Source organism: Suncus etruscus, chromosome 8 (genome assembly GCF_024139225.1).
Source record: "Suncus etruscus isolate mSunEtr1 chromosome 8, mSunEtr1.pri.cur, whole genome shotgun sequence".
Taxonomy (NCBI): Eukaryota; Metazoa; Chordata; class Mammalia; order Eulipotyphla; family Soricidae; genus Suncus; species Suncus etruscus.
This window is the reverse complement of record NC_064855.1, coordinates 53,518,587-53,543,039: the sequence shown is the minus strand read 5'-3', so window position 1 is coordinate 53,543,039 and position 24,453 is coordinate 53,518,587. Positions and strand designations below refer to the sequence as shown.

The following is a 24,453-nucleotide window of genomic DNA, read 5'->3' as shown; positions in this document are numbered from 1 at the left end:
CTGAGCACTGCCAGAATGATCCCTGAGTGCTGAGCCAGAAATAATACCTAGTCATCACTGGGTTTGGCCAGCAAAAGGAATATTACGTTTATTGCTGCAAATGATAGGCTTTTAAAAATATTTTAAAATATTCAGTAACTGTAGTTTATAACAGAGACCTATGTAATATTTCTAGATTGAGTAATATGTATATAACTTAAAAATCTTAATTATTTACATAAGCTTTCTAATTTGTTTTAGGAAGATAAACTTTTGCTTGAGAGCCAACTGATCCTAGCCACAGCTGAACCGTTGTGTCTTGATCCTTCTATCTCAGTAGCCTGCACCACAAACAGACTACTCTATAACAAGCAAAAGATGAACACACGTCCTATGAAAAGGTAAAATTTCCTTAGTGGATGTGTAAAATGATGTTCTGGACAGGTGGTTTTAAATATTGCTTTTTTGTTTTTCCTCTTAGTTTGTAAGTGCTCTGATTTCCCCTTTTCCTCCCCAAATAGAAATTTTTAATGGATTTGGGTTGTTTGGTTTTGTTTTAGAACTTAATATAATAAAATAATTTATTATTTTGTATTTTAGGAAATAAAACTGGTTTTCTCTAAGTTTAGAACTTATAAGTAAAAATAGCAAGAATAATTTGCTTTCTTTTTTTTCAGACTTTTTTTTTTTTGAATAATTTGCTTTCTAATGACAGTAACCAATTTATATCCTCTTAATACTTCCAAAAAGTCAAAGAAAATTCCTAAATTTTTAGATTTGGTAAATACAAGCTTTAGATGTTAGTTTATAACTAAATGCCTATTTATAACATGGCTATTTTATAAGTTTCTAATGAATGAAATAAAAATGAATATTAATTTGGACTGCAGTTGGAGTTGGCTTATTCATGTCATATTGCTTGAGCACCTGCTTTCTTTTGAGATTTTTACTTGTTGGGGTCTACAGCAGTATCACTTGGAACTTGAAGGCCATGGGGCCCACACCAGATAGGTCTGAGCTGTACCATTGAACCTAATCATGCGTCCCCCACTTGACCCCCTTCTCTTTTTAAAAAATGTAAAGGGTTTTTGGTCATATCCAGTAATACTTAGGGCTTCCCTGACTCTGCACTCAAGATTCAAACATATGGTTGGGGACCATATGAAGATGCCAGGAATCAAACCTAGGTCGGCCACTTGAATGACAAACACCCGACACACTGTTGTATCACTCCAACCCTGATTTCCCATTTTTATAAAACAATTTGGTGCCAGAGCAATAGTACAGTAGATAGAGTGTTTGCTTTTCACTCTGCTGACCCAGGTTTGATCTTGAGTACCCTATATGTGCCATAAGCCTAACAGGGTGATCTTTTGAGTGTAGAGTAAGATCTTTAGGGCTCAAGCGGTAACACAATGATAGGGCATTTGCCTTGCACACGCTAACCTAGGACTGACCTCGGTTAGATACCCCAGTGCCGCATATGATTCTTTAGCCAGGAGCAATTTCTGAGCGCATAGCCAGAAGTAACCTCTGAGTGTCACAGAGTGTGGCCCAACCCCCCCCCCAAAAAAAAATTAAAAAAAAAAAAGAAAAAGAAGTAAGCCCTGAGTGCTACTGGATGTGGCTTCCAAAAAATGTAAAATAAAGTTTATGGGGCTGGAGAGTTAGTACAGTGGGTGGGGTATTTACTGTTTGATGTGACCAACCCAGGTTTGATAACCAACATCCCAGATAGTGATGAACCCAAGAACTGCCAGGAGTAATTACTAAGTGCAGAGTCACCCCAGACACTGTTGGGTGTCCTCCCCCAACGCCCACCCCACCCCACCAAGAGTTTGTTTCTGACTAGCACCTTTTAAACACAAGATCTTTACATAGCTAGTGCATATCTTTCTTGTATTTATTCTTCTACCAAGTGTCAGCTTTGTTGCACAGGAAACTTTTTGATTTATTTTTCTATCTGTTCCATTTTCTGTGCCAAGTACTATTCTCAAAATGGACGATGCCACACCCAGATCTGTGCTGAGGGGTACTATGAATTTATTTAATTAAAGATAATTTTGAGAGAGTGTGTGTTTCTTTTGAGAGAGAGAGAGAGAGAGAGAGAGAGAGAGAGAGAGAGAGATTCTTTTGTCCCGAGTATGTTTGCACCTTACTTTTGTCCTGAAAAGGTTGTGAGGTTGTGACCCAGAGTTTGGGTTCTCTGGTGGTAGTGGTGATAAGTGTGTTATGTGTCTGTATCTTTGTGTGTCTATATATTACTTTTTGTCCTGAAAAAGGGTTGATAACCCAGTTTGGGATTTTATTTTTTTGGTCTGGAACATTATGTGGCAGTGGGAAAGAATATTCCGCAGATACTTGTCATTTTTTTTTTATTAAGACAATCCTTTATACATATTTTGCATTTCTTTGATTAGTTCATTAGTTTAGATTTCTCTATATTTCAGGTGTTTTAAGAGGTATTCCAGGTCCTCTCTGAATCGGCAGCAGGATCTCTCACATTGTCCACCACCTCCTCAACTGAAATTATTTGATTTCTTACAAAAAAGAAAGGAAAGAAAGGCAGGTCAGCATTATGACCTCAAAATTTCTAAGGCAGGAAACGTAAGTTGACTTTTAAATGAAACTTATTGTGCCTAAAACTTTACCCTTTTCAGTTCTCACTTTATTTGCACTGTTTTTAATTTTTCAGTGTGTAGATATGTGGAAACAGAGTCCCTGTAATTTGGCTGTTCCTTCTGAAGTGGATGTAAGTCAGCTCTTAAATTGTACTTATTTTTATATAAAAGGTTCATAAATTTAACTAACATTGCTCATACTTTCAGGAAATAAAAGACTATCTTACTATTGTTTGTTTTGGGGGGCCTTAGTGATTATTTCTGACTCTGTGCTCAGACCACCTGGTGATAGTCAGGAGACCATGTGGAATGCTGGTGGAGATGGATTCTGGGTCAGCCATGTGCAAGACAAATGGTCTCCTTAATATACTATCACTGTAGCCCTTACCTTACTAATTTAAAAAACTCCAGGGCGGAGTGATAGTACAGCAGTTGCACTCAACCAACTAGGTTCAATCCCTGGCTTCCCATAAAAATGGTCCCTCAAGCCTGCCAGGATTAATTTCTGAGAGTGTCATCAGATATGACCTTGAAACAAAAAAAGAAACTAATGAAAAAACAAATGACTTTTTTAAGAGCATAAAAATAACCAAAGAATGGCTATAATAGCCAATAATAGCAAAATAACAGCATGGCATATTAGATGAATAAAGCACCTCTTGGGGTATTTTTTTGTTTTTGTTTTTGTTTTTGGGCCACACCTGGAGACACTCAGGGGTTACTCTTAGCTACGCACTCAGAAATCTCTCCTGGCTTGGGGGACCATATAGGGGCCAGGTATTGAACCACAGTTCATCCTAGGCTTGCACGGGCAAGGCAGGTACCTTTCCCCTTGGGTATTTTTTAATATTGCATCAGGACTTCCTGATATATTTTCAGTGATTAAACTTAAAATTTAATAATATTGGCATAGTGGCCATATTATATACCTTTGTTGTTATTTTTTTTTGATGAGATATCCTTTTTTTAAAAAACACTGGATTCTAATAGTCGAACATACATTTGCTTATCTTTCACATCCAGGCTCGCACGTTTACTGTATGATTTTAAAACTACTGTCAAATGCCCAAATAAAGATACTCTAGGGAGTAAGCCACACTGTCTTTTAGTAACATGCGTTTGAGGACTGTATTTTTAAGGACAGAGAATTTCACTATGGAAGCAGACTGAATATCTAAAATAGTGTATCTCAAATATTGCATACAAATGTTATAGATAACTTGTTAAATTTCAGATTCTAATTTGGCTAATATGGGCTTGGACCTGAAACGATATAATTCTGACATCTCCCTGGGTTGCTTGGTACTGTGATCCCTAATCACTCTGGAATAATAAGGTCCCAGTATAGTTTTAAGTACTCAGGTGATTCTCATTCTGAAGATCATGGTTTCATGGAAGATGGCAACAGTAGACTTACGCAGATTATTATTACACATGGAATAATAGGGTCATTAAGCTTGTCTAGAAAGTGAAGAGTTTTTAACTTTTTGTTAGCTTTAATATATCATCCTTAGATGCTATGAGTTTGTCTCCATCATAAAATGACAACTCCTGTTTCATTAAGAACCTAGTCAAAGGGAAAAGATCCTGTCCTAGTGTTCTCTCCCATTTTTGTCGATTAGCCACAAACCCAAGATATTAAGGCATGAACTTGATTACTATGCAATTCCAGCCTAGACATTTCACTTTTCTTAAAAGACATAAATATGTTAACAGTTTATGGAATAAAAAGAAAATGCACTCTGCATAAATGTAGTTATTACATTTATTTAATGGTAAAAAGACCTTTGCTTTTGTTTCATTATAAACCAGTTTATTTAATGGAATATACTAGAGTCAAACAAGTTAAGTCTACTTGATAATATTCATGATTCACAAATTCTTGTGTGAAAAATACTTTAAGGATAGAGGTCTAACACATAGGGGAAATTCTGTATGTGTGGCATTATCCCTGGCGCTAAATATATATATGTGTGTATTTTTTATATCGACTTATTTAGATTTTTCCTTTGGTCACTATTATTGGTTTTGTTATATCTGGTATTCTCTTGCTTCGGTTCTTAGGTGGAGAAATATGCTAAGGTGGAAAAATCTATTAAATCTGATGACTCACAGCCAACAGTTTGGCCTGCCCATGTAAGTAACATTGCAGTTTTCGTTTCTGATTATTCTTTTTCTACTCTAGGGTCTGAATTTGGTAAGCACAAGTGAAATTGCCTTTAGCTTGTGGTATTTTTTTTCCAAAAACTTAATGGTGGGTCAATGAATTTGTACAAGGAATTACTATTTTATTTTTCATAAGGTTTCTATTTTAAAGGACAGTGGTCTTTTAATTCATTTACTAATATAAATAATAATTGCAGTATTTAAGTATGATTTTTTTATAATCATGTATAAAATATTTTACTTGTAGTTTAAGTGTGTATTTTTCTGATTTGTTGCAAGTGAATAGTTGGAAAATATTGTAAGAGAAGCATTCTATTTAAACTTCCCTATAACTAATGGCTTAGTTGGGGAGAAATGTTTTTTATTACTCTTACATTAGAATAATTTGTAAAATAAGAGATATTTTGCATATACACATTGAATAACTAAAGACAAAAACATTTGCCTTGAAAAGTTTTAACCATTAAATATTTACATTAATATGTCCAATCGGTGCCAAAGAGGTAGTACAGCAGTATAGCACTGCCTTGCACATGGCCTATCCTTGTCTGTTCTCCAGCATCCCTTATGGCTCCCTGACCACTTCCAGTAGTAATTCTTGAGTGCCTGGCCAGCATTATGGTGTGGCCCCAAATTTATAAGTATGACATTCTTCATATTTCACAGAGCCTTGGTTAGTTAAGTATATTCTGTTAAAACTCAGTTCACAAAATTATATGAACAAAAGAATTCTAAGTTTCATTCTTTTGGAAATGATTAGGTGTAGAGTGTAAGTGCCATTTGTTTTCCTCAGTGTGTCATTTTACTGCTGATTTTTCTTAATTACAATTGGTTACATATTTACTAAAGATGTTTATCTGCGGTGCTCCTGTCACTTTCAGGATGTAAAAGATGATTATGTGTTCGAATGTGAAGCTGGCAATCAGTATCAGAAAACAAAGCTAACCATTTTGCAGTCACTTGGGGATCCACTTTACTACGGTAAAATACAGCCTTGTAAGGAAGATGAAGAAAGTGACAGCCAAATGTCTCCATCCCAGTGAGTACATGTAATTGATAAAATCAGGCATCTATTTAGAACTACTGATTAGAAATTAGTAAAACTTTGTCTTTGGGGATTCATTTTTAGCTAATTGCTGCAAAATGATTTGGTGGTGGGCACAAGTAAATAGCTACCTCATTACACAAGTTTTATTTGTAATACTAATTTCTTTTAAAAGAAATTTGTTATGATCTTTTTAAAATACTTACCTTGAAAGGCTTTACCTCTGATAATAACCCTTTTGTATGTTTATGTGTTGAAAGTTAAAGACTTTAGCTACTCATTCCCTAAGCATGAAGTGTTTCCCAGTAATAGTATGTTCCAAGTGGCAACAAGTTAATTATGTAGACGCTTTTTTTTTTGTTTGTTTGTTTTTGGGCCACACCCAGCATTGCTCAGGGGTTACTCCTGGCTGTCTGTTCAGAAATAGCTTCTGGCAGGCACGGGGGACCATATGGGACACCGGGATTCGAACCAACTACCTTTGGTCCTGGATTGGCTGCTTGCAAGGCAAACGCCGCTGTGCTATCTCTCCGGGCCCTATGTAGACACTTTTAAAGTATGTCAGTATTACATGTAAGGGCCAAACTTAAAGCACTTGAGCCACTAAATGAAGGATCCAGACTACTTGGCTATCCTCCTGTCTTCCACGTACTTGATTTTTCTCTCTTTTTTTTTTTTTTGTTTGTTTGTTTGTAGGTGGGTTTTTTGTTTGTTTTTGTTGGGTTTTTTTTGGATTTTGGGCCACACCCAGTGACGCTCAGGGGTTACTCCTGGCTATGCACTCAGAAATCGATCCTGGCTTGGGAGACCATATGGGACGCTGGGGATATAACCAAGGTCCATCCTAGGCTAGTACAGGCAAGGCAGACGACTTACCACTTGCGCCACTGCTCCGGCCCCTCTCTTTGTTATTCTTTCCCCATTCTCTTCCTCCCTCCCTGTACCTTTCTCTCCTCTTCCCTCCTCCCTTCCTTCCTTTCTCCCTCTTATTGTCTCCCTCTCTTCTTTTTCTCTTCTCTCTCCTCTCTGCTTCCTTAAATTGAAGGAAATTGCTGTCACACTTGTAAGCTCTTTTTGTCACATTTTTTAGTTTCTACTTTTGTATACTAAGTAGAAAGGAAACAAAGTGTATATACATACACAGAAATATGCACACAATCTTGTTCGCTCTCTCTTATTATTTAAAAAACTGACTCAAGGACCAGGCATTAGAATATATGCTTTGCATGCTGGAGCCCAGGATTTGATTCCTACTGCATTCCACCCAAACAACTGAACCAGGAGTAGCTCTTGACCACCACTAGGTTTGGCTTAAAAGACAAAACAACAAATTGATTGAAAAATCCACTTAAGAGGCTTGAGAGAGTTTAGCAGGTAGGGCACTTACTTGCTTTGTGCATATGTCCCTTAATTACTGAAGATTGTTATTCCCTAGAGTCCCCCTTTCAAAAAAAGCCACTTGATTATATTTGACAAAAATTTTTATACCAAGGTATCAATTTCTCTATTTTTTTTTAGCTTCTAGGCACCATGATTATCAAACTAATAACCATGAAGATGAAATTTGAGGTGTAGTAACCACATTTTTTTCTCTTTACATTTTATATTTCAGCTCCTCCACTGATGACCATTCAAATTGGTAATTAAAACTCATTACTTTTATATTAGAAAATCATATATGTGTGACTTGAAAAAGATTGATGAGTTGCTGATAAACTACTTCGTATAAAGTATGTTCTAAGAACCTGGAATATGTCTAAGATCTATGAAATGTAGTATCTTCCATAGTCAGAGTTTAAAAAAGGTAAATCATGGGGCCGAAGCGATAGCACAGGGTTAGGGCATTTGCCTTGCAGCGACTTTGGTTCGATTCCCAGCAACCCATGTGGTCCCCTAAGCCTGCAAAAGGATTTTGGAGTGCAGAACCAGAAGTAACACCTGAGCACTACAGGGTGTGACCCCCCCAAAAAAAAAACAAAAAAAAAGGTAAATTAGAGTATTGCTTATTTTAATTTAGTGACTTCTAATACAGGCAGATGCTTTTAGAATGTATATTCTTATATATATGTATAATTATATACTTTATATATTCTTATGTATGTATATATTCTTATATAATACTATATATACATTCTTTTAGAATGTATATTCTTATAGAATGCTCAGCCAAAAATTTGTTTTGAATTTTAAATTTTGTTTTGTTTTGGCATACTTGGTGACACTCGAGTTACTCCTGGCTCTGCGCTCAGAAATTGCTCCTGGCAAACTTGGGGAATCATATGGGGTGCCGGGAATCAAATCCAGGTCCATTCAAGCCTGGCTGGAGCAAGGCAAACAAACAAACATCCTACCACTCTGGTCCTGATTTTTAAATTTTGAACCAAAATAAATTTGCATTAAGCCAACCAAAGTATTCACAGGATTATTTTATTTCTTACTCATTTTAAGTTTTTTTTTTTTTTTTTTTTTTTTTTTGGTTTTTTGGGCCACACCCGTTTGATGCTCAGGGGTTACTCCTGGCTATGTGCTCAGAAATCGCCCCTGGCTTGGGGGGACCATATGGGACGCCAGGGGATCGAACCGTGGTCCTTCCTTGGCTAGCGCTTGCAAGGCAGACACCTTACCTCCAGCGCCACCTACCCGGCCCCCATTTTAAGTTTAATCATTCTTATTATACATTTCTTTGTATTTTGTTAAATAGTCATATTGCCTTGGTGTATTCTAATTCATATTATAAAATAACTCACTGAAAAAATGAGAACTTTTGAAAGTAATCCCCAGACTTAAGACAACTCTCTTGCCTAAACTTCTTTTTTTAAATACTGTAGGTTCATAATTGGATCAAAGACTGATGCTGAAAGGTAAAAATAAATAATTAATATTGGGCAATTTAAATTGGAAAGATTTGCAAGATAGAGAATACTCCAATGGAGTCAAACTGGTATAGATAGGTCTTAGGCATTACTAGAAAGTTTTAGTTAGAATTAAGAAAATCACAATATGAAAAGATGTTTTCTCAGTAATGATTTAATTAAAATGGAAAGAAAAATGAGTAATTACTTTAATTTCTTAATGGTCAAATAATTACTTTAATTTCTGTTAGTGGAAGCAATCTACTGAAACTTTATCTTTTTAGTTTTGTAGATACTTAATTTCATGTTACTTTTAATGGAACATTTAAAATCATTTACATAATTTTTATTTACTAATACCTATTTCTATCTATTATTTCAGGGTAGTTAACCAGTACCAAGAGTTGGTTCAGAATGAGGCAAAGTGTCCAGTCAAAATGTCACACAGTTCTAGTGGCTCTACCAGCCTTAGTCAACTTTCTCCAGGGAAAGAAACAGAAGTGAGTTTGGTTGCTTTTGTGTATGCATGTCTATGTGTGTGTGTGTGTGTGTGTGTGTGTGTGTACCTATGCATATAAGTAAATGCATTTATTTTCTGTGCTATGTTTATGTTTACGTGTAAGCTTATATATTTTGTGCCTAATGTATATTGCGTGTGCATTAATTTTGTGTTTTGCATGGTGTATGTGCAAATGCTATTTTTTGTATCTAATAATATTTTTACTTCATTTTACTTCCATTTATAATGGAAAAAAATATATATAGGAAAGTTTAATAAACATTTGAATATACTGTCAAATGTTTATATTTTGTTTAAGACCAAATCAAATCAGGCTCCTCTTATCAGAATGCTCATTGGTTGATCCTGGAGGTGCTCAGGGAATCATATAGTGCTGGGGTTGGAACTCAGGACTCAATCATTTAAAACACATAATCAAGTTCACTGACCTATCTTCTTATCCCTGTTATAACCTTTATTGTTGTTACTAATTTTTGTTTTGGGGCCACATCTGACAATATGTAGGGGTTAAGTCTGATTCTACATTCAGGGATCACCCCTGGCAGGCTGGGGGGACTTATAGATTGCCAATGATTGAATCTAGCTGGCCTTGTACAAGGCAGGTGCCCTATGTGCTGTACTATTGTGCTGGTCCCCTGTATTATAACTTTTTCCTGAATTTCTTTATGTAAAATAATCTATAATAGTCATTATATCTTTATTCAGGCTTTATAACTTTCAATTATATACTAATCTAGAAATTAAAATGGTATTAATTATTTGATATTAATGGTATTGATGATGAAGTTTTGATTTGGCCTAAGTTTTAGCAAGTGTGCTTAATCTCTTAGCAGCCTGAGACTGTGTCAGTTCAGTCTTCAGTATTGGGAAAGGGAGTGAAACATCGACCTCCACCAATCAAACTTCCTTCAAGCTCAGGAAATAGTTCAACAGGTATTACATTTCTTGATTTTCTCTAGTATTAGAAACATCATGATTATAAACTTTTTTAGTTTGTTTTGGTTTTGTTTTGTTTTATTTTTTGGGCCACACCTGGTGATGCTCAGGGGTTACTCCTGGCTCTGTGCTCAGAAATCACTCCTGGCTTGGGTGTTATGAAACTGGGGATCGAACCAAGGTTCGTCCTGGGTCAGCTGCATGCAAGGCAAATGCCTTACCACTGTGCTACTGCTCTGGCCCAATCAAACTTTTTAAAACTTGACTAATCTTTTAATTTTCACACTTCACAGAATTTGAATTATAAATCTTTGAAACAAATTTTGAAACAATTTTTCTTCCAGGTAACTATTTTACACCACAACAGGTCAGCAGCTTTCTTAAATCTCCAACTCCTCCTCCTGCTTCTAAGCCACCAAGTCTTTCTCGGAAGTCATCTGTGGATCTCAATCAAGTTAGTATGCTCTCTCCAGCTGCCTTATCACCTGCCAGTTCATCACAAAGTGAGTGATAACCTAAATTATTCACTAACTTTTTATAAAATTTTGCATTGATTATTTTTATGCAGTGTTGTTTGTGGTTTTTGTTTTGTTTTGACCAGTGAAATAGTGAAATCTGAATGTACTGTGTACCCAAAATGTATAATTTGGAGAAGATGAGGGCAAATCTCTTGTTGATTGTATGTATTACATGTTTATTGTAATTGTATTTGTTTTTCTGTATCCGTATGCACTTTGTATATACTTTTTTATTTATAGACTTGGAACCTACACATCTCCTATAAAAATTAGTCTTTTAGTTAATTGTGGCATTAAGATCCCATAAATAGTTCTTTTGGTGTACCTAAGATCATTTTACATTTTATGTAAACTATGCAGACAAATATATATATATATATATGTTATAAGAGTTGTTGCTGCAGTCCTATGTATGCATGTATTAGAAGCTAACCACGTTCGAAGATGGTGATACAATAAACTGAAAGTTGATTTTTCAAAAACACTCCTACACTTTTATAAACTGTTAGTTTACTATACTGTGATAATGATCATGCATTCTACAGATATTAAAAATGTAATTTTTATTACTAAATATTTTTTAACATCAAGAATACTTAATAAAAATTCTAGCATTCGTTTGGGAGAATTTAAAGTAGTAAATATCTGAGATAGTTACCAGTTTGCCAAAAAGCATTCCCATTTTTTATATTTTTTTAGATTCTAATGTGTGCTGAAAGTTTTAGTACACTGCACAGTGATAGGGTGGTCTTTACATTAGATATAAACATCTTCATCTTGATAGCTCAAAAGGTGTAATTTTTCTGCCTTCTTGTTTTGCACAAAGAAAAAATTATAAATTTCCTGAAAGTCTTATTCACACTTCTTATGTTGTGGGTATGGATTGTGTTAATCTACTGCACACAATTGTTTAAGTAAGGGTTGAGTGACAGCTTCTGGACATTCACATTTCTTTCCTTTCTTTCTGCAGGACATGAAAGCTAAAAAAGAAAACACCTCAAGAGCTTTTGGTTTTATTTTTTCGGTTTTTGTTTTTTGTTTTTGTTTTTTTTTTAAAGTTGATAAACTGTGCATATTTCATTCACAACAGATTTTCTATACATTCTACATTAAAACAAGTACACAGTTACTGTTAAAGATGCAGTATTATCTATTAAATATTTTCTTTATTACTGTGTTTTGTAAACTTGTTTGTCAGGATAAACTTGATGTGTTAGGAATTAAACAGGTATATTTAGGTACCAAATACTAATTGTTAACCATATGTAACTTATTAAATATGTTTAAAGTTTATCTCAGTCCATTATAGAAAATAAGCAATATTTTTAAATGAAGTCCTAAATTAATGAATAGTAAACGTAATATGAAATCCTTTTAATCTTTTTAGGCCAAAGGTAGCATGTGAGAAACTAACTTAAATGGGTATTGTGATAGATTACAAATGTCTATTTTTACTGTTACTGTAATAGCAACTTTGCTGGGGTTTTTAGGTGATATACTGCATCCTTAATTGTAATTGAGTGTAGCAACACTCATGTATCATGTGTAGAAATTAACACTTACAGTTAACTGCTTTTTAAAAACTGGAACAGACTTGTCAGTGCTAAGTAAAATTCCATTAACCTATTTTAAAAGGACTGGCCATTTATAACAAACTAGCAATTTTTATTTTTCTCAATGAGCAGGATCTGGAACTCCTAAGCCATCTACTCCTACACCAAACCCTTCATCGATCCCACACCCTCCTGATGCTCAGAGCTCAACTCCTATTACCCCTTCAACCACCCCTACTCCCCAAGATTCAGGCTTCACCCCTCAGCCCACTTTGTTAACTCAGTTTGCTCAGCAGCAAAAGTCTCTGAGCCAGGCAATGCCTGTAACAACCATTCCTCTTTCCACCATGGTAACATCTATAACTACAGGAACCACGGCCACCCAGGTCATGGCAAACTCTGCTGGACTTAACTTCATCAATGTAGTGGGCTCTGTTTGGTAAGTTTCTGTTGTTACATTGATTCTTATTTTTGAGGTTTTAACCATTTTGAATGAAGACTTATTTGAAATTGGCAACAAATTGCCCAATAATAAAGCTTGAAAGAACAGTTTAGATGGGGGTAGATAATAACTTGGCAGATATAACTTGGCAGGTATGTTTAAATTTAGGTAATATACCCGCTACATGAGATACTACTGCTGTAACACATTTATAACAGCATAGATTTTCGTGTTCATGCTCTCACTATTTTTTAAGCACTAGATTAGTGCTTTGTACCATCCATATTTTGAGACTTTTAAATATATAAAACTTAATTTTAGCAAAACTTGCCATCATTTTCTAGCATAAATATGAAACTGATCATTAAATTGAAATTTAAGGTACAAAGAATATCTACTTGTGATTTTTTTTTTAATTCAAATAATATGACTGGGTTTTTTGTTTTGTTTTCTTTCTTTTTATATGTCACAAATTTAATATTTTTATCTTGTTTTCTTCCAGTGGAGCTCAGGCTTTGATGAGTGGTTCAAATCCTATGTTGGGCTGTAATACTGGTGCCATAACTCCTGCAGGAATAAACCTGAGTGGCCTTCTACCCTCAGGAGGTCTTCTACCAAATCCATTGCCCAATGCAATGCAAGCAGCTTCTCAAACAGGTCAGAACATTGGGAATTTTTAAAGTAAACGCTGAAGAAAATAATGATGTCTTTAGAGTTGTTAGACTTCCTTTTTTTTTGTTTTTTTGTTTTGTTTTGTTTTGTTTTGTTTTTGGGCCACACCCGGCGATGCTCAGGGGTTACTCCTGGCTGTCTGCTCAGAAATAGCTCCTGGCAGGCACAGGGGACCATATGGGACACGGGGATTTGAACCAACCACTTTTGGTCCTGGATCAGCTGCTTGCAAGGCAAACACCGCTGTGCTATCTCTCCGGAGTTGTTAGACTTTCAATATCCTTATTGAAAAAGGTATTTTGTCAGTTATTTAATTTCAAAAACTTTTAAAGTTTTGAAACTACTTCAGAAACATCTAGTCTAGTGGATAACTTATGTGAAGAAATTTGTAAGCCTGTCTAGTCTATTGTTTTCTACAAATTTTATTTTACATTTTAGCATGATAAATTTAACTTTGATGAAAGCCTTACAATTATTATATTTCTATTTTGAGTGTTGAACAGTAAGATAGTTTGGCATTTAAAGGATTCTAACAATGCACTGTCCTAAGTTTTAATCCTATATGTTTAGCTTACAATGTAATCGAGGGACACAAGTTTGTTTTATGCCTCACAATCCTCATTAATAGAATAATTGTGAGGGTTAATGTAGATGAAATCCTTAAACTGTGCCCTGAGGCATGAATCATTATAAGTCACGTGGTAGTGGTGATGTGGTGGTTTTTATTGATAGTTATCTCATATTTTGGGAAATGTAAGGTGCTATTTTTTAATTCTAAAATGGTAATATTTTGGAGTTCAAATCTGAATAAATATTTAATGAAAAAATACACTATATAGTAGTTATATAATATATAATTAGTTGCAAAGGTTAGAGTGATAGTTCAGTGTGTGGGTAGGGCATGTGCCTTATATGCAACCAACTTGAATTCAATCCCTAGCTCCCTATATGGTTCCTTGAGCCAGTCAGGAGTAATTCCTGAGTGCAGCAGGAGGAACCCTGAGCACCACCAGATGTGGCCCAAAAACAAAACCAAAAAAGAATTAATGAAATAAGAAAACAATATAATTTAATATACTAATGTACTGATGTGATTTACTAAATCCTAGCAGTTCCTTGTTTATAATGTTCTAATGACAGAAGCCTTAGTAATGCAATCAGTATAGAATTGAGAATATTTATCAGCTACATGTGGATCTAGTTGGTAACTGGGGTCTAGAGCAAATAGCACAGCAGGTAGGGTATTTGTTTTGCACATGGCATACGTGGGTTCAATCTCTGGCATCCCATATGGTCCCCTGAGCCTGCCAGGAGTGATTCTGAGCACAGAGCCAAGAGTAAACCCTGAATGTTGCTGGTGTGTCCCCAAAACCAACTTATATATAAATTATATATATTTATATGTAAATGATTAGAGAATTAGGTAAATTTGTAATTGACATTTAGTTGTTATTGACTTAATATATGTTGTTGGTAAAATATAGACATTTTGAAATCAGGGAGCTACAGCCAATGCCAATAAAGTTTTTACATTTAAAGCAAAAGAAAAACAAGAGGAATCAAATATAAGTCTATATGTACCAAAAGCCTACCAAAAAAGTCAATTTCAGCTTAAAAGGTGCTGCTCTATGTTACATTATAGATATAAGGTGATGTTTTTTTCTCTCAGCTTTCAGCTGTAATTCTTACATGCTCAATTGAAAACTTGATCGGGGCCGGGAAGGTGGCGCTAGAGGTAAGGTGCCTGCCTTGCCAGCGCTAGCGTAGGACAGACCGACGGCAGTTCGATCCCCCGGCGTCCCATATGGTCCCCCCAAGCCAGGGGCGATTTCTGAGTGCATAGCCAGGAGTAACCCCTGAGCGTCAAATGGGTGTGGCCTAAAAACAAAAACAAAAAAAAAAAAGAAAACTTGATCAATATTGATAATAGCTTCCTTTTTAAAAGAATATAGAGCACACTGGTTCTAGAGAGGATACCATTATTATCGTCATAACAGTAATTTTAATCTTACTATATTAACAGAGCTTCTATGCTTCTTTATTAATATCTTTGGTCAGTAGTAAAACCGGTGATAAAACTTTTTAAAATAGAGAATGTGATGCCTGTTTTGTACTATGTCCTTAAGATCTCAGTATTAATAATAATGAAAATAATAGACATTTTTTAAAGTAGAAAAATTAAACTCTTTCTGTAGAAAATGCTGTTTTAAATACCTGTAATAACCATAAGTTTTATTGACTAGGTGTTCCATTTGGTTTAAAAAATACTTCAAGTCTCAGGCCTTTAAATCTACTGCAGGTAAGCCTGAAAACACTGCTCTTAATTTATGGCTTTTTTTTTTTTTTTTTTTTTTTTTTGGTTTTTGGGCCACACCTGTTTGACGCTCAGGGGTTACTCCTGGCTATGTGCTCAGAAATCGCCCCTGGCTTGGGGGAACCATATGGGACGCCGGGGGATCGAACCGCTGTCCGTTCCTTGGCTAGCGCTTGTAAGGCAGGCACCTTACCTCCAGCGCCACCGCCCGGCCCCAATTTATAGCTTTTTTAAATGACAAATATATACTTATTTGCATTTGAAATTTTAGGCATGTTGAGTATCTTCTATGGTCTGGCTATGTAAGTATATTTGTGAGGAAATAATGGTAGTCTATTTAATGTACTTTTTATTGACTCCAGCATTCCTATTTAAGAACTATCTATTCCAATGAGGAAAATAGACGATTACTAATGATAAGTTGGTAGATAGAAAATCATTCCTCAGCTGACTTTTTTTAAAAGCTTAGTGTGTGCCTACAGATTGTCAGCTTTGTATAGATATTTTAAATGGGTGTATGCAACCAGACTGTAATAAAGCAGTTAGGGTGTTTATCTTACATGTAGTTAACTCGTTTTTTATCTATGTACCTTTATAGTCCCCCCAGCCTTGCCAGGAGTGATTCCTGAGCACAGCCAGGACTAAGCCCTTTGCACAGCTGAGTATGGCCCAAAAACCAAAATAAAATAAAATGGGTGTATGTATTCTTGTGAGGAGCATATGATTTCTTAGCTCAGTGCCAAGCTCATGAAGTGTACAAAGAAACAGAACAATGATTCTTTAATATTTGTTAGATTATGGTAGGCATTTAATGATTAATCTTTTCTTAAAATTAGCAGTGTCAGTTTACAGGTGATGAAAGCAAAGATATCAATGCTTGTGAATTTAAAGTATATAGGGCATTAGTTGTTATGCTAGGTCTTTCAGTTTGATGATATCAGACTAATAGTTTGGTGGTGGATAGTTTTTTGCAGAGGTCTTTTAAAAAAGCTAACTATGAATATAAGTTCAGAAGACAATGGTAGAGCTCTGGTTTATTACCATAAGGTTTTTCTGGTATTGTCACATATATGCTCCCTGGCCCATGCACATGGTGTCTGCATGCATATGTATGCATATGTAAGTCCTCTTGAGAGGACTTTCCTGATTTCATCCTGGGTTGTTTACCAGGACTTTCTCCACTTTTGAAGAAGCCCACGTTCTCTCTTGAGCATGCTACTCTCTCCCTTTCTTATTATTTTCCTCTATGCTATCAGTACCTTTGATTAAAACCTGTTTTTACTTTATAAAGGGTGGGGGAGTTTTTCTGGTATTAAGAATTATCAGAAATGGCTTAGAGCCAAAACTTTAAACATGTGTAAGATTCAAACTGTCAATATTTACATTTTGTAATTGAAAATTTATCTGTAATATGTATGAGTGCACAGCCCAATTATTGGGCTATGCAAATTAGCTGTTGGAATTATTCTTGGGAACCACTTTCAGTATTAAATGTATCATGCAGTGGTCCTCAAACTATGGCCCGCGGGCCACATATTGTATTTGTATCTGTTTTGTTTCTTCATTGCAAAATAAGATATATGCAGTGTGCATAAGAATTCGTCAGACCCTCCAATGGTCTCAGGGACAGTGAACTGACCCCCTGTTTAAAAAGTTTGAAGACCCCTGCATGACTAAGGGCTCAAGAGATAGAGTAGGATATTTGCCTTGCACACAGCCAGCCTAGCTTCAGTTCCTAGCACCCAAATGGGCTAAACTCAAAATCAAAGGCTTAACCAATCCCTATTGAATAAAAGTCCCCCAAAAGCAAAACAAAAATAGGTATTTGTTACCTGGTGGATTTGCAAAAACAAAGTTCTAATTTTTAAATGAAAGTTTTATATGTAATTATTTTTTTACTTGAGATTAGGTTCATAGCAAATAGTGTTTATAAACTATAATCATCAAATGAAGTTTGATTATTCCTATGTTTGGGGGAAACAGTAAATTTGAAGGCATTAATGTTCCTAGTCTGTATCTGATTATCACCAGGTTTTCATATTTCTAATGATCTGAAAATTGTTTATTTTAGATATAATTTAACATACATGTAACAACATTTTACTATCATAATGTATTGATACAAATTTAAATATAGTGATATGAAGAGAGATAAAAGCAGTTTTATTTATATTTGATAGCTATTGTTAACTACAGGCAAAGATAATTACTTGAGAGTATTAGCATCTTTAGGAGCCTAGATAATAGTGCTTAGAAATTATTTGTAAGCCAATTGTTACATTTTAAGTTTTTAAATGTTTTAATTTTTTTGGTTTGCAATACTATTAATACTGCTTTCTCATGTATAAGCAAATCTTTAAGGGCAGGATTTTTTTTTTTTTGGTTTCTGTTCACTGTGTCTTCCTTTCCTATAAAGTGGAAAATATTTGTGAAGTATGAAATTCAGTGTGCTATTAGCTGATCCTTACTTAAATTATCTTTAGCTTCCAGGTGGCTCACTGATTTTTAACACACTGCAACAACAGCAACAGCAGCTCGCTCAGTTTACACCTCAACAACCTCAGCAACCCACAACTTCTAGTCCTCAACAGCCAGTGGAACAGGTACCTGCTTTACTGTCTTCCATACCTTTTGTATTGCAGAATTGTAACATTATATATATATATATATATGTTCCAAACTTATTTCAGGCACATTTATTTAGTTTGAAATAACATTTTCCATTCTATTATTTGTTCTTAGTGATAGTAGCTATTGGTTTTAAGGTACCTTTCTTTAATATCACATTAGCCATAATGAATAGGAGATAACCATTTCACCCCCTTTTTTTGCTGGGATGGGGTGAGAGGGAAGAGGAGCCACATTGGGACTACAGCCAATGATGCTCAAGGCTAACTCCCGGCTCTGCTCCCAGGAATCATTCCTGGCAGAGCTCATGGTACCATGTGGAGTACTGGGGATTGAACCTACATCAGCCACATGCAAGGCAAGTGCTTTATCTGCAGCACTGTCTTTCTGACCTTTCCATTTCTATTTTTCATTGTATAAAAACATTCAACTAAACAACTTTCTTATAGCTATAACAGGGAGGTACAAACCAGCGATTCATACCCAGATCTTAGCTACCCATGTAGGCTATGTAGGTATTTTTTGGGGGGGTTGGGGGCACACCAATGAGTACTCGGGGGTTATTCCTGGATCTGCACTCAGAATATCGCTCCTGGCAGGCTTGGGGGACCTTATGGCATGCTGAGAATCGAGCCCAGTTTGTCTGGGTTGGCTGTGTACAAGGCAAATGCTCTACTACTATGCTATCGCTCCGGCCCCCTAGGTATTTTTGCTTTGTTTTTTTTTTTTTTTGGGGGGGGGTCTTTTATTTTCTTGGGTATTTTGGTTGGGCTTTGGGGATACACCCATTGATGTTCAGTGTTACTTCTGGCTGTGCACTCAGGAATCAGTCCTGACATTGCTCGGGGATAATATAGGATGTTAGGGATTGAGCCTGGGTCTGCCACATGACTCTCTGATAGTACCTTACACATTGTATTTTCTCTCTGGCCCTTTAGGCTGTCTTATTACACACCCCTTATCATATATAAAATATTCTGTCTCCTTTAGGAAAGAGATGTCACTATCATCATAAAGTCTAGGATTAGAGGGAAGGGAAAAAAACTATTTCAATACAGAATGAATTTGAATGAGAACTGCAGTGAATAAAGGAACTTCACTTATTCTTTTGAACCTTCATTCTCTGAGGAACTAAAATAATGTGGATTCCTGTTTCTATTTTTAATACAAATTCTCACTATTTCTCTAATTCACAAATATGGGAAGATTCCCCATAAATCCATTTTTCACAATTGCTTCAATCAAGTTTTGGCTAGAGAAAATTTGTCTTCTCAATATCTCCAAAGAATATATTCAGTACTTTTTTTTTCATGCTTATTAACATATGAATTGTTAAGGGTTTTGCTTTACTTTATAATAGACTTGTTATGGAGGTCTATAATAGTCTTTCCTCAGCCCTCTCTTTGCATTTTCATTTTATGAACAATTTTAATTTCAAGGGGTTATCTGCCAATTCTGTGTCCTTTTATGTAATTTCTATATCTAGGGAGGTCTCTAAATCAATTTTGTAACTTGAAATTTTGGCTTTGTGTTACATAATGTATTATTATTTTTCCTTTTTTGTTTTTTGGGCCACACCCCAAATGGTCAGAGGTTAGTCCTGGCTCTATGTTCAGAAATCACTCTAGGGCAGGGGTCTCAAAACTCGTAGCTCTCAGCCCTCCGTACAACATTTTGTGGCCCTGCCCTAGAGGAATCTTTTTTTGTTTTGTTTTGATTTAGTTGTTTGGGTCACACCCCTCAATATTCAAGGCTTACTACTGACTTTGCCTCCTGCAGCCCCCAGGTAAATTGAGTTTGAGACCCCTGTTCTAGGGACTCTAGGTTAGTATTGAGCCTAGCTCAGACACATGCACCTGCCCACTGTGCTATCACTTCAGCCCAATTTCAGGTATTTAAATTGGTAGTAGTGATTATCTTTTTTCAAAATGAACATGTATTTTTTTTTAAGTTTTATTTCTTGGGGGTGGGAGAGGGTTGGTTTGGTTTGGGGGCCACATTTTGCATTATTCACAGCTTACTTCTGACTGCCTCAAGGATCATTTAGTTATGCTTGGAAGACCATACAGGGGGGAGCTGAGGATCATAACCCAGGTCAGGTGTGTCCAAAGCAGTACGTACCATCCCCACTATACTATTTCCCCAGCCCAACAAAAGTATTTATGCAATTGTGCCAGTCTTTTTTATAAATTGTTTTCTGTTAGTATCTAAAAACTTTTCACTTAGACTTAGACCCCAATGAATTTTTCTTTTAACACTTTTATAGTTTTAATTTAATTTTTTAATTTAAAAAAATGTTTGTTTGTTTGTTTTTGGCCATACCTGGCTCTGCACTCAGAAATCGCTCCTGGCAGGCTCAGAGGACCATATGAGATGCCAGGAATCGAACCCAGGTCTGTCCCCTTCATTTAATTTTAAACTTCCTTTTTAGTGACTTTTTGACTAAGATTGTCAAGAATATTTTGGGTTAGGATAGATATTCTTTGGCATTTTTTTAAAAAGCTACCCATCCTCATTTAAATTGCTTTTGTACTTTTCTCAAATCAGCTGGTTTTATTTGTTTGGCCCAATGTCTTGGTTATAGATCTACTTTTGCTAGTACGGTACTGTCTTGACCACGAGAGACCACTACTAATTCTTATTCTTCCCATCAGTTTACAAAAATAAAAAAAAAAATCAATGTTATAATTTCCTTTTATAAATTCCTGTTATAAATTTTATATCAGTTTACAAAAATAAAAAAAAATCAATGTTATAATTTCCTTTTATAAATTCCTGTTATAAATTTTATATCAGTTTACAAAAATAAAAAAAATCAATGTTATAATTTCCTTTTATAAATTCCTGTTATAAATTTTATAACAATGTTATAATTTCCTTTTATAAATTCCTGTTATAAATTTCCTTTCTAAGTAAATTTTAGAGAGCTGGAAGATAGTACAGGAGCTTGAGCATTTGCCTTGCACACAACTGACCTAGCACCTTATGTCTCTTGAATAGAGCTAGGAGACATGCTTCTGGGTGGCCCAAAACCAAAAGAAATTGTGAGTCATTTTGCCTGTTCTGTCAAAAACTTCACTAGGATATTTAGAGTTAAACCTGTTAGTTTACTGTGTGAGACTTTGAATTCATGAACAGAGTGCATAAGCCAAGATCATTTAGTTTACAACAAAACAAAAATTCCCTAAGCATTTTGTACTTTTTTAAATGGAGTAGGGACACCATGCTCAGTGCTTACTCCTGGCTCTGTACTGAATCACTTCTGGCAGGTGTGTGTGTGGGGAGGTGATTTGCAGTGCCAAGGATCAAATTGACTATATGCAAGGCAGGCACCTTAACTACTATACCTGTCTCCCTGGCTCCTAGCATTTTGTAGATGTAGAATTTGTAAATAGTACTGTTTTTAAATTCAGTTTAACAGTTTTGTTAGCTAGTATGTGGGACTTTATGTTTATCATAATACTCTATTTTCTGAACTTGTAAGTCTTGGAATTTTTTTGATTGGAATTTTAATAGTCATGAAATTTACAAATAAGGTGTTTTCCTTTTTACAGTCTGTATGCACTTTATGAGGAGCACTGTAAGCCACATTTAGCGATGCTCAAAAGTTATTCTTGGCTGTGCTCAGCAGTAATCCCTGGCAGTACTCATAGGATCATATGTAGCGGGGATTTGAACCTAGGATTCAAATCCAGGGATGCAAGCACCTTAATCAGTATACTATCTTTATAGATCATTTATGCCTTTTCTTGACCTATTTCTCACTCCAGGTATATTGCATTTCAGATATATTACAAAGTGATAAGCTTAAAAATGTCAGATGAAGTCTTATGGAAATCATAGTAATTGTTACACATCCTGAAAACAACAGGATAAATTATGAAAATAAATTTCATAAATATAAAATCATGCTTCTAATTGCCTTTGAGGATTTTGCCTTATGTCATACTTTTTACAAGAACTAATATTTTTACAATATTTTTACAAGAACTAATATTTTTCCGACAGAGAAAAAGACTTAAATTTTCATCAAGCCAACATTGCTTTTCCTTTCATTTATATTTTTTTCTTTTTCATTTAGGGATCTGAACAAGGTTCGAGTCAAGAACAGGCCTTATCTGCTCAGCATGCTGCTGTTATTAATCTTGCTGGAGTAGGAAACTTCATGCAGTCACAGGCAGCTGGTGAGTATCTATAAATTTGAATAAGCTCATAATCAGCTTGGTATGTCACTATCCTATCCTTGCAAACAGTAATTAGGAGTGAAGTTATATTTAATATGTCCACTACTTGCTTATTTCGTGACTTATGTTCATTGAACTGTTGATTAAAATTGCTTTGCTCTTCATCAATTAATGACTATTTTCTCCTGATGGCAAATTTTTCTACGTTTTTTCTTATACTTACTAGGAAACTACCTAAGCTGTAAACTCTTCTGGGTTGAGACTTATTCTTTCTAGACTGCAAAATTATAGTTCTAAATAGCATTAACTTTTTTTAATCACTTTTATTATTTGTAAAAAATGAAATTACTAAGAATGACTACATTTCATTTAATTAAAATCAATTTATAGGATTGTGGTAGATTAGGGATTTAATGAGTAAACATGTCAATATTTTACCAATCACTGCACTTTGTGATACTTTATTATCTGAACTAAGTATCTGATTTTAGAAGTCATTCAAGATAAAGTGAGATTTACCTTATATAAAATTGTATTTAGAGCTAGTGAATTTCCAAATGAAGATTTTTATTCTAAACCATGTAAGTCATAAATTTTTAATATATCGTACTACAATTAAGTAGAATCTGAGAAATGAAACTATTCCTACTTGCTATCTATCAGACATGCTACTACTTTTGAGTAAATTAAAAATATTTATACTGAAATTTTCTTATTTGTAGAGGGTTGAACAAAGTAAAAGTTACTATGACCAAAACAGCTTAAAGAATAGTCTCAGTTGACTTTTAATAACTTACTTTTTTTAATATAATTTTTATTTTGATCATAGTGGCTTACATATTGTTGACAATAATTAATAACTTACTTTTTTGTAAAGTGTGTGTACTAGCTTTGTGCTTCAGAGTATTGTGATTTCTCCCAGCCTCTGCTTCACTAGTTCTATTTTTGAACAATTTACTGTGTCTGATATGTGTTAAGAACGTGTTCTCGGGGCCGGAGAGATAGCGTGGAGGTAAGGCATTTGCCTTTCATGCAGAAGGTTGGTGCTTCGAATCTTGGCATCCCATATGGTCCCCTGTGCCTGCCAGGGGTGATTTCTGAGCTTGGAACCAGGAGTAACACCTGAGCGTGGCCGGGTGTGACCCAAAAACCAAAAAAAAAAGAATTGTGTTCTCAGCAGAATGAAACTGGTTATCAAGTGGCACTGAGGCAAGAAAAGGATCTAGGGCTATAGGATACTCATTGCTAACTTCCCTCTTATATACTTCTATCATCACTGGAATCTTCCGACTAACAGGAGATGGTACTAAATTTATTCCCAAAATGTCTGAGTTAATACTTAAGATTAATCATACTGATGACCTTTTCTATTATTTCATTTTCTGTTTTGTCCTTTCTAACCTTGTTAGCCTTCAAACTTTTTGACTGGCCTGCTTTCCCCTTCTCCTCTCTGTAGTGTTGTCTCAGCTTGGCTCTGCCGAGAACAGACCTGAGCAAAGCCTTCCTCAGCAGAGATTCCAGCTCTCCTCTGCCTTTCAACAGCAGCAGCAACAGATACAAGTAATCCAGCAACTTCACTGATTACATTTTAAAAATATTCTGCTCCAAAAGTACCAAAAAATACCATATTTCAGTTTATTTTACTGACTACAGTAAATGGCAATAATATAGCAAATTTAATTTAAAAATCCAATATTTTTACCAATTTGGAGCACTGAATATATTTTATACATTTAGATCATATTCTTTTTCTAAATACCATCTTTCATGAAGTGCTGGTGGCACATTAACATACATCTATTTAGTTTCTAACATTCTAAGACAGTTGCTAATGCCAATGGCTTTTAAAATATTGTACTGCAGAAAAGGCAAGACAAACTCGAATGTACCTATTAGTAAATGTCCTTAGAAAAATGTTACTTCATTGTTTTAGGAAGTCAGCATATTATAGTTAATAGTTTTGGTCTTAATATACATTGGAAGTTTTTTTATTGCAATAAATTTCCATATAACAAATGGTAAC

General features: G+C 35.1%; 1 protein-coding gene across 1 annotated transcript in view; it reads left to right on the top strand.

Moving 5' to 3' along the window:
• SUPT20H (SPT20 homolog, SAGA complex component) overlaps positions 1-24,453 on the top strand; it is a 36,886-nt gene that overhangs the window by 11,701 nt on the left and 732 nt on the right. The window contains exons 10-25 of the mRNA XM_049778772.1: positions 241-380; positions 2,430-2,586; positions 2,675-2,731; positions 4,665-4,736; positions 5,648-5,805; positions 7,424-7,450; positions 8,640-8,672; positions 9,046-9,163; positions 10,014-10,116; positions 10,464-10,622; positions 12,560-12,629; positions 13,135-13,289; positions 15,548-15,603; positions 18,102-18,221; positions 22,328-22,430; positions 23,887-23,990. Of these exons, the coding sequence (XP_049634729.1) occupies positions 241-380; positions 2,430-2,586; positions 2,675-2,731; positions 4,665-4,736; positions 5,648-5,805; positions 7,424-7,450; positions 8,640-8,672; positions 9,046-9,163; positions 10,014-10,116; positions 10,464-10,622; positions 12,560-12,629; positions 13,135-13,289; positions 15,548-15,603; positions 18,102-18,221; positions 22,328-22,430; positions 23,887-23,990 (1,632 nt within the window). The remainder of the gene's footprint in view (positions 1-240; positions 381-2,429; positions 2,587-2,674; positions 2,732-4,664; positions 4,737-5,647; positions 5,806-7,423; positions 7,451-8,639; positions 8,673-9,045; positions 9,164-10,013; positions 10,117-10,463; positions 10,623-12,559; positions 12,630-13,134; positions 13,290-15,547; positions 15,604-18,101; positions 18,222-22,327; positions 22,431-23,886; positions 23,991-24,453) is intronic.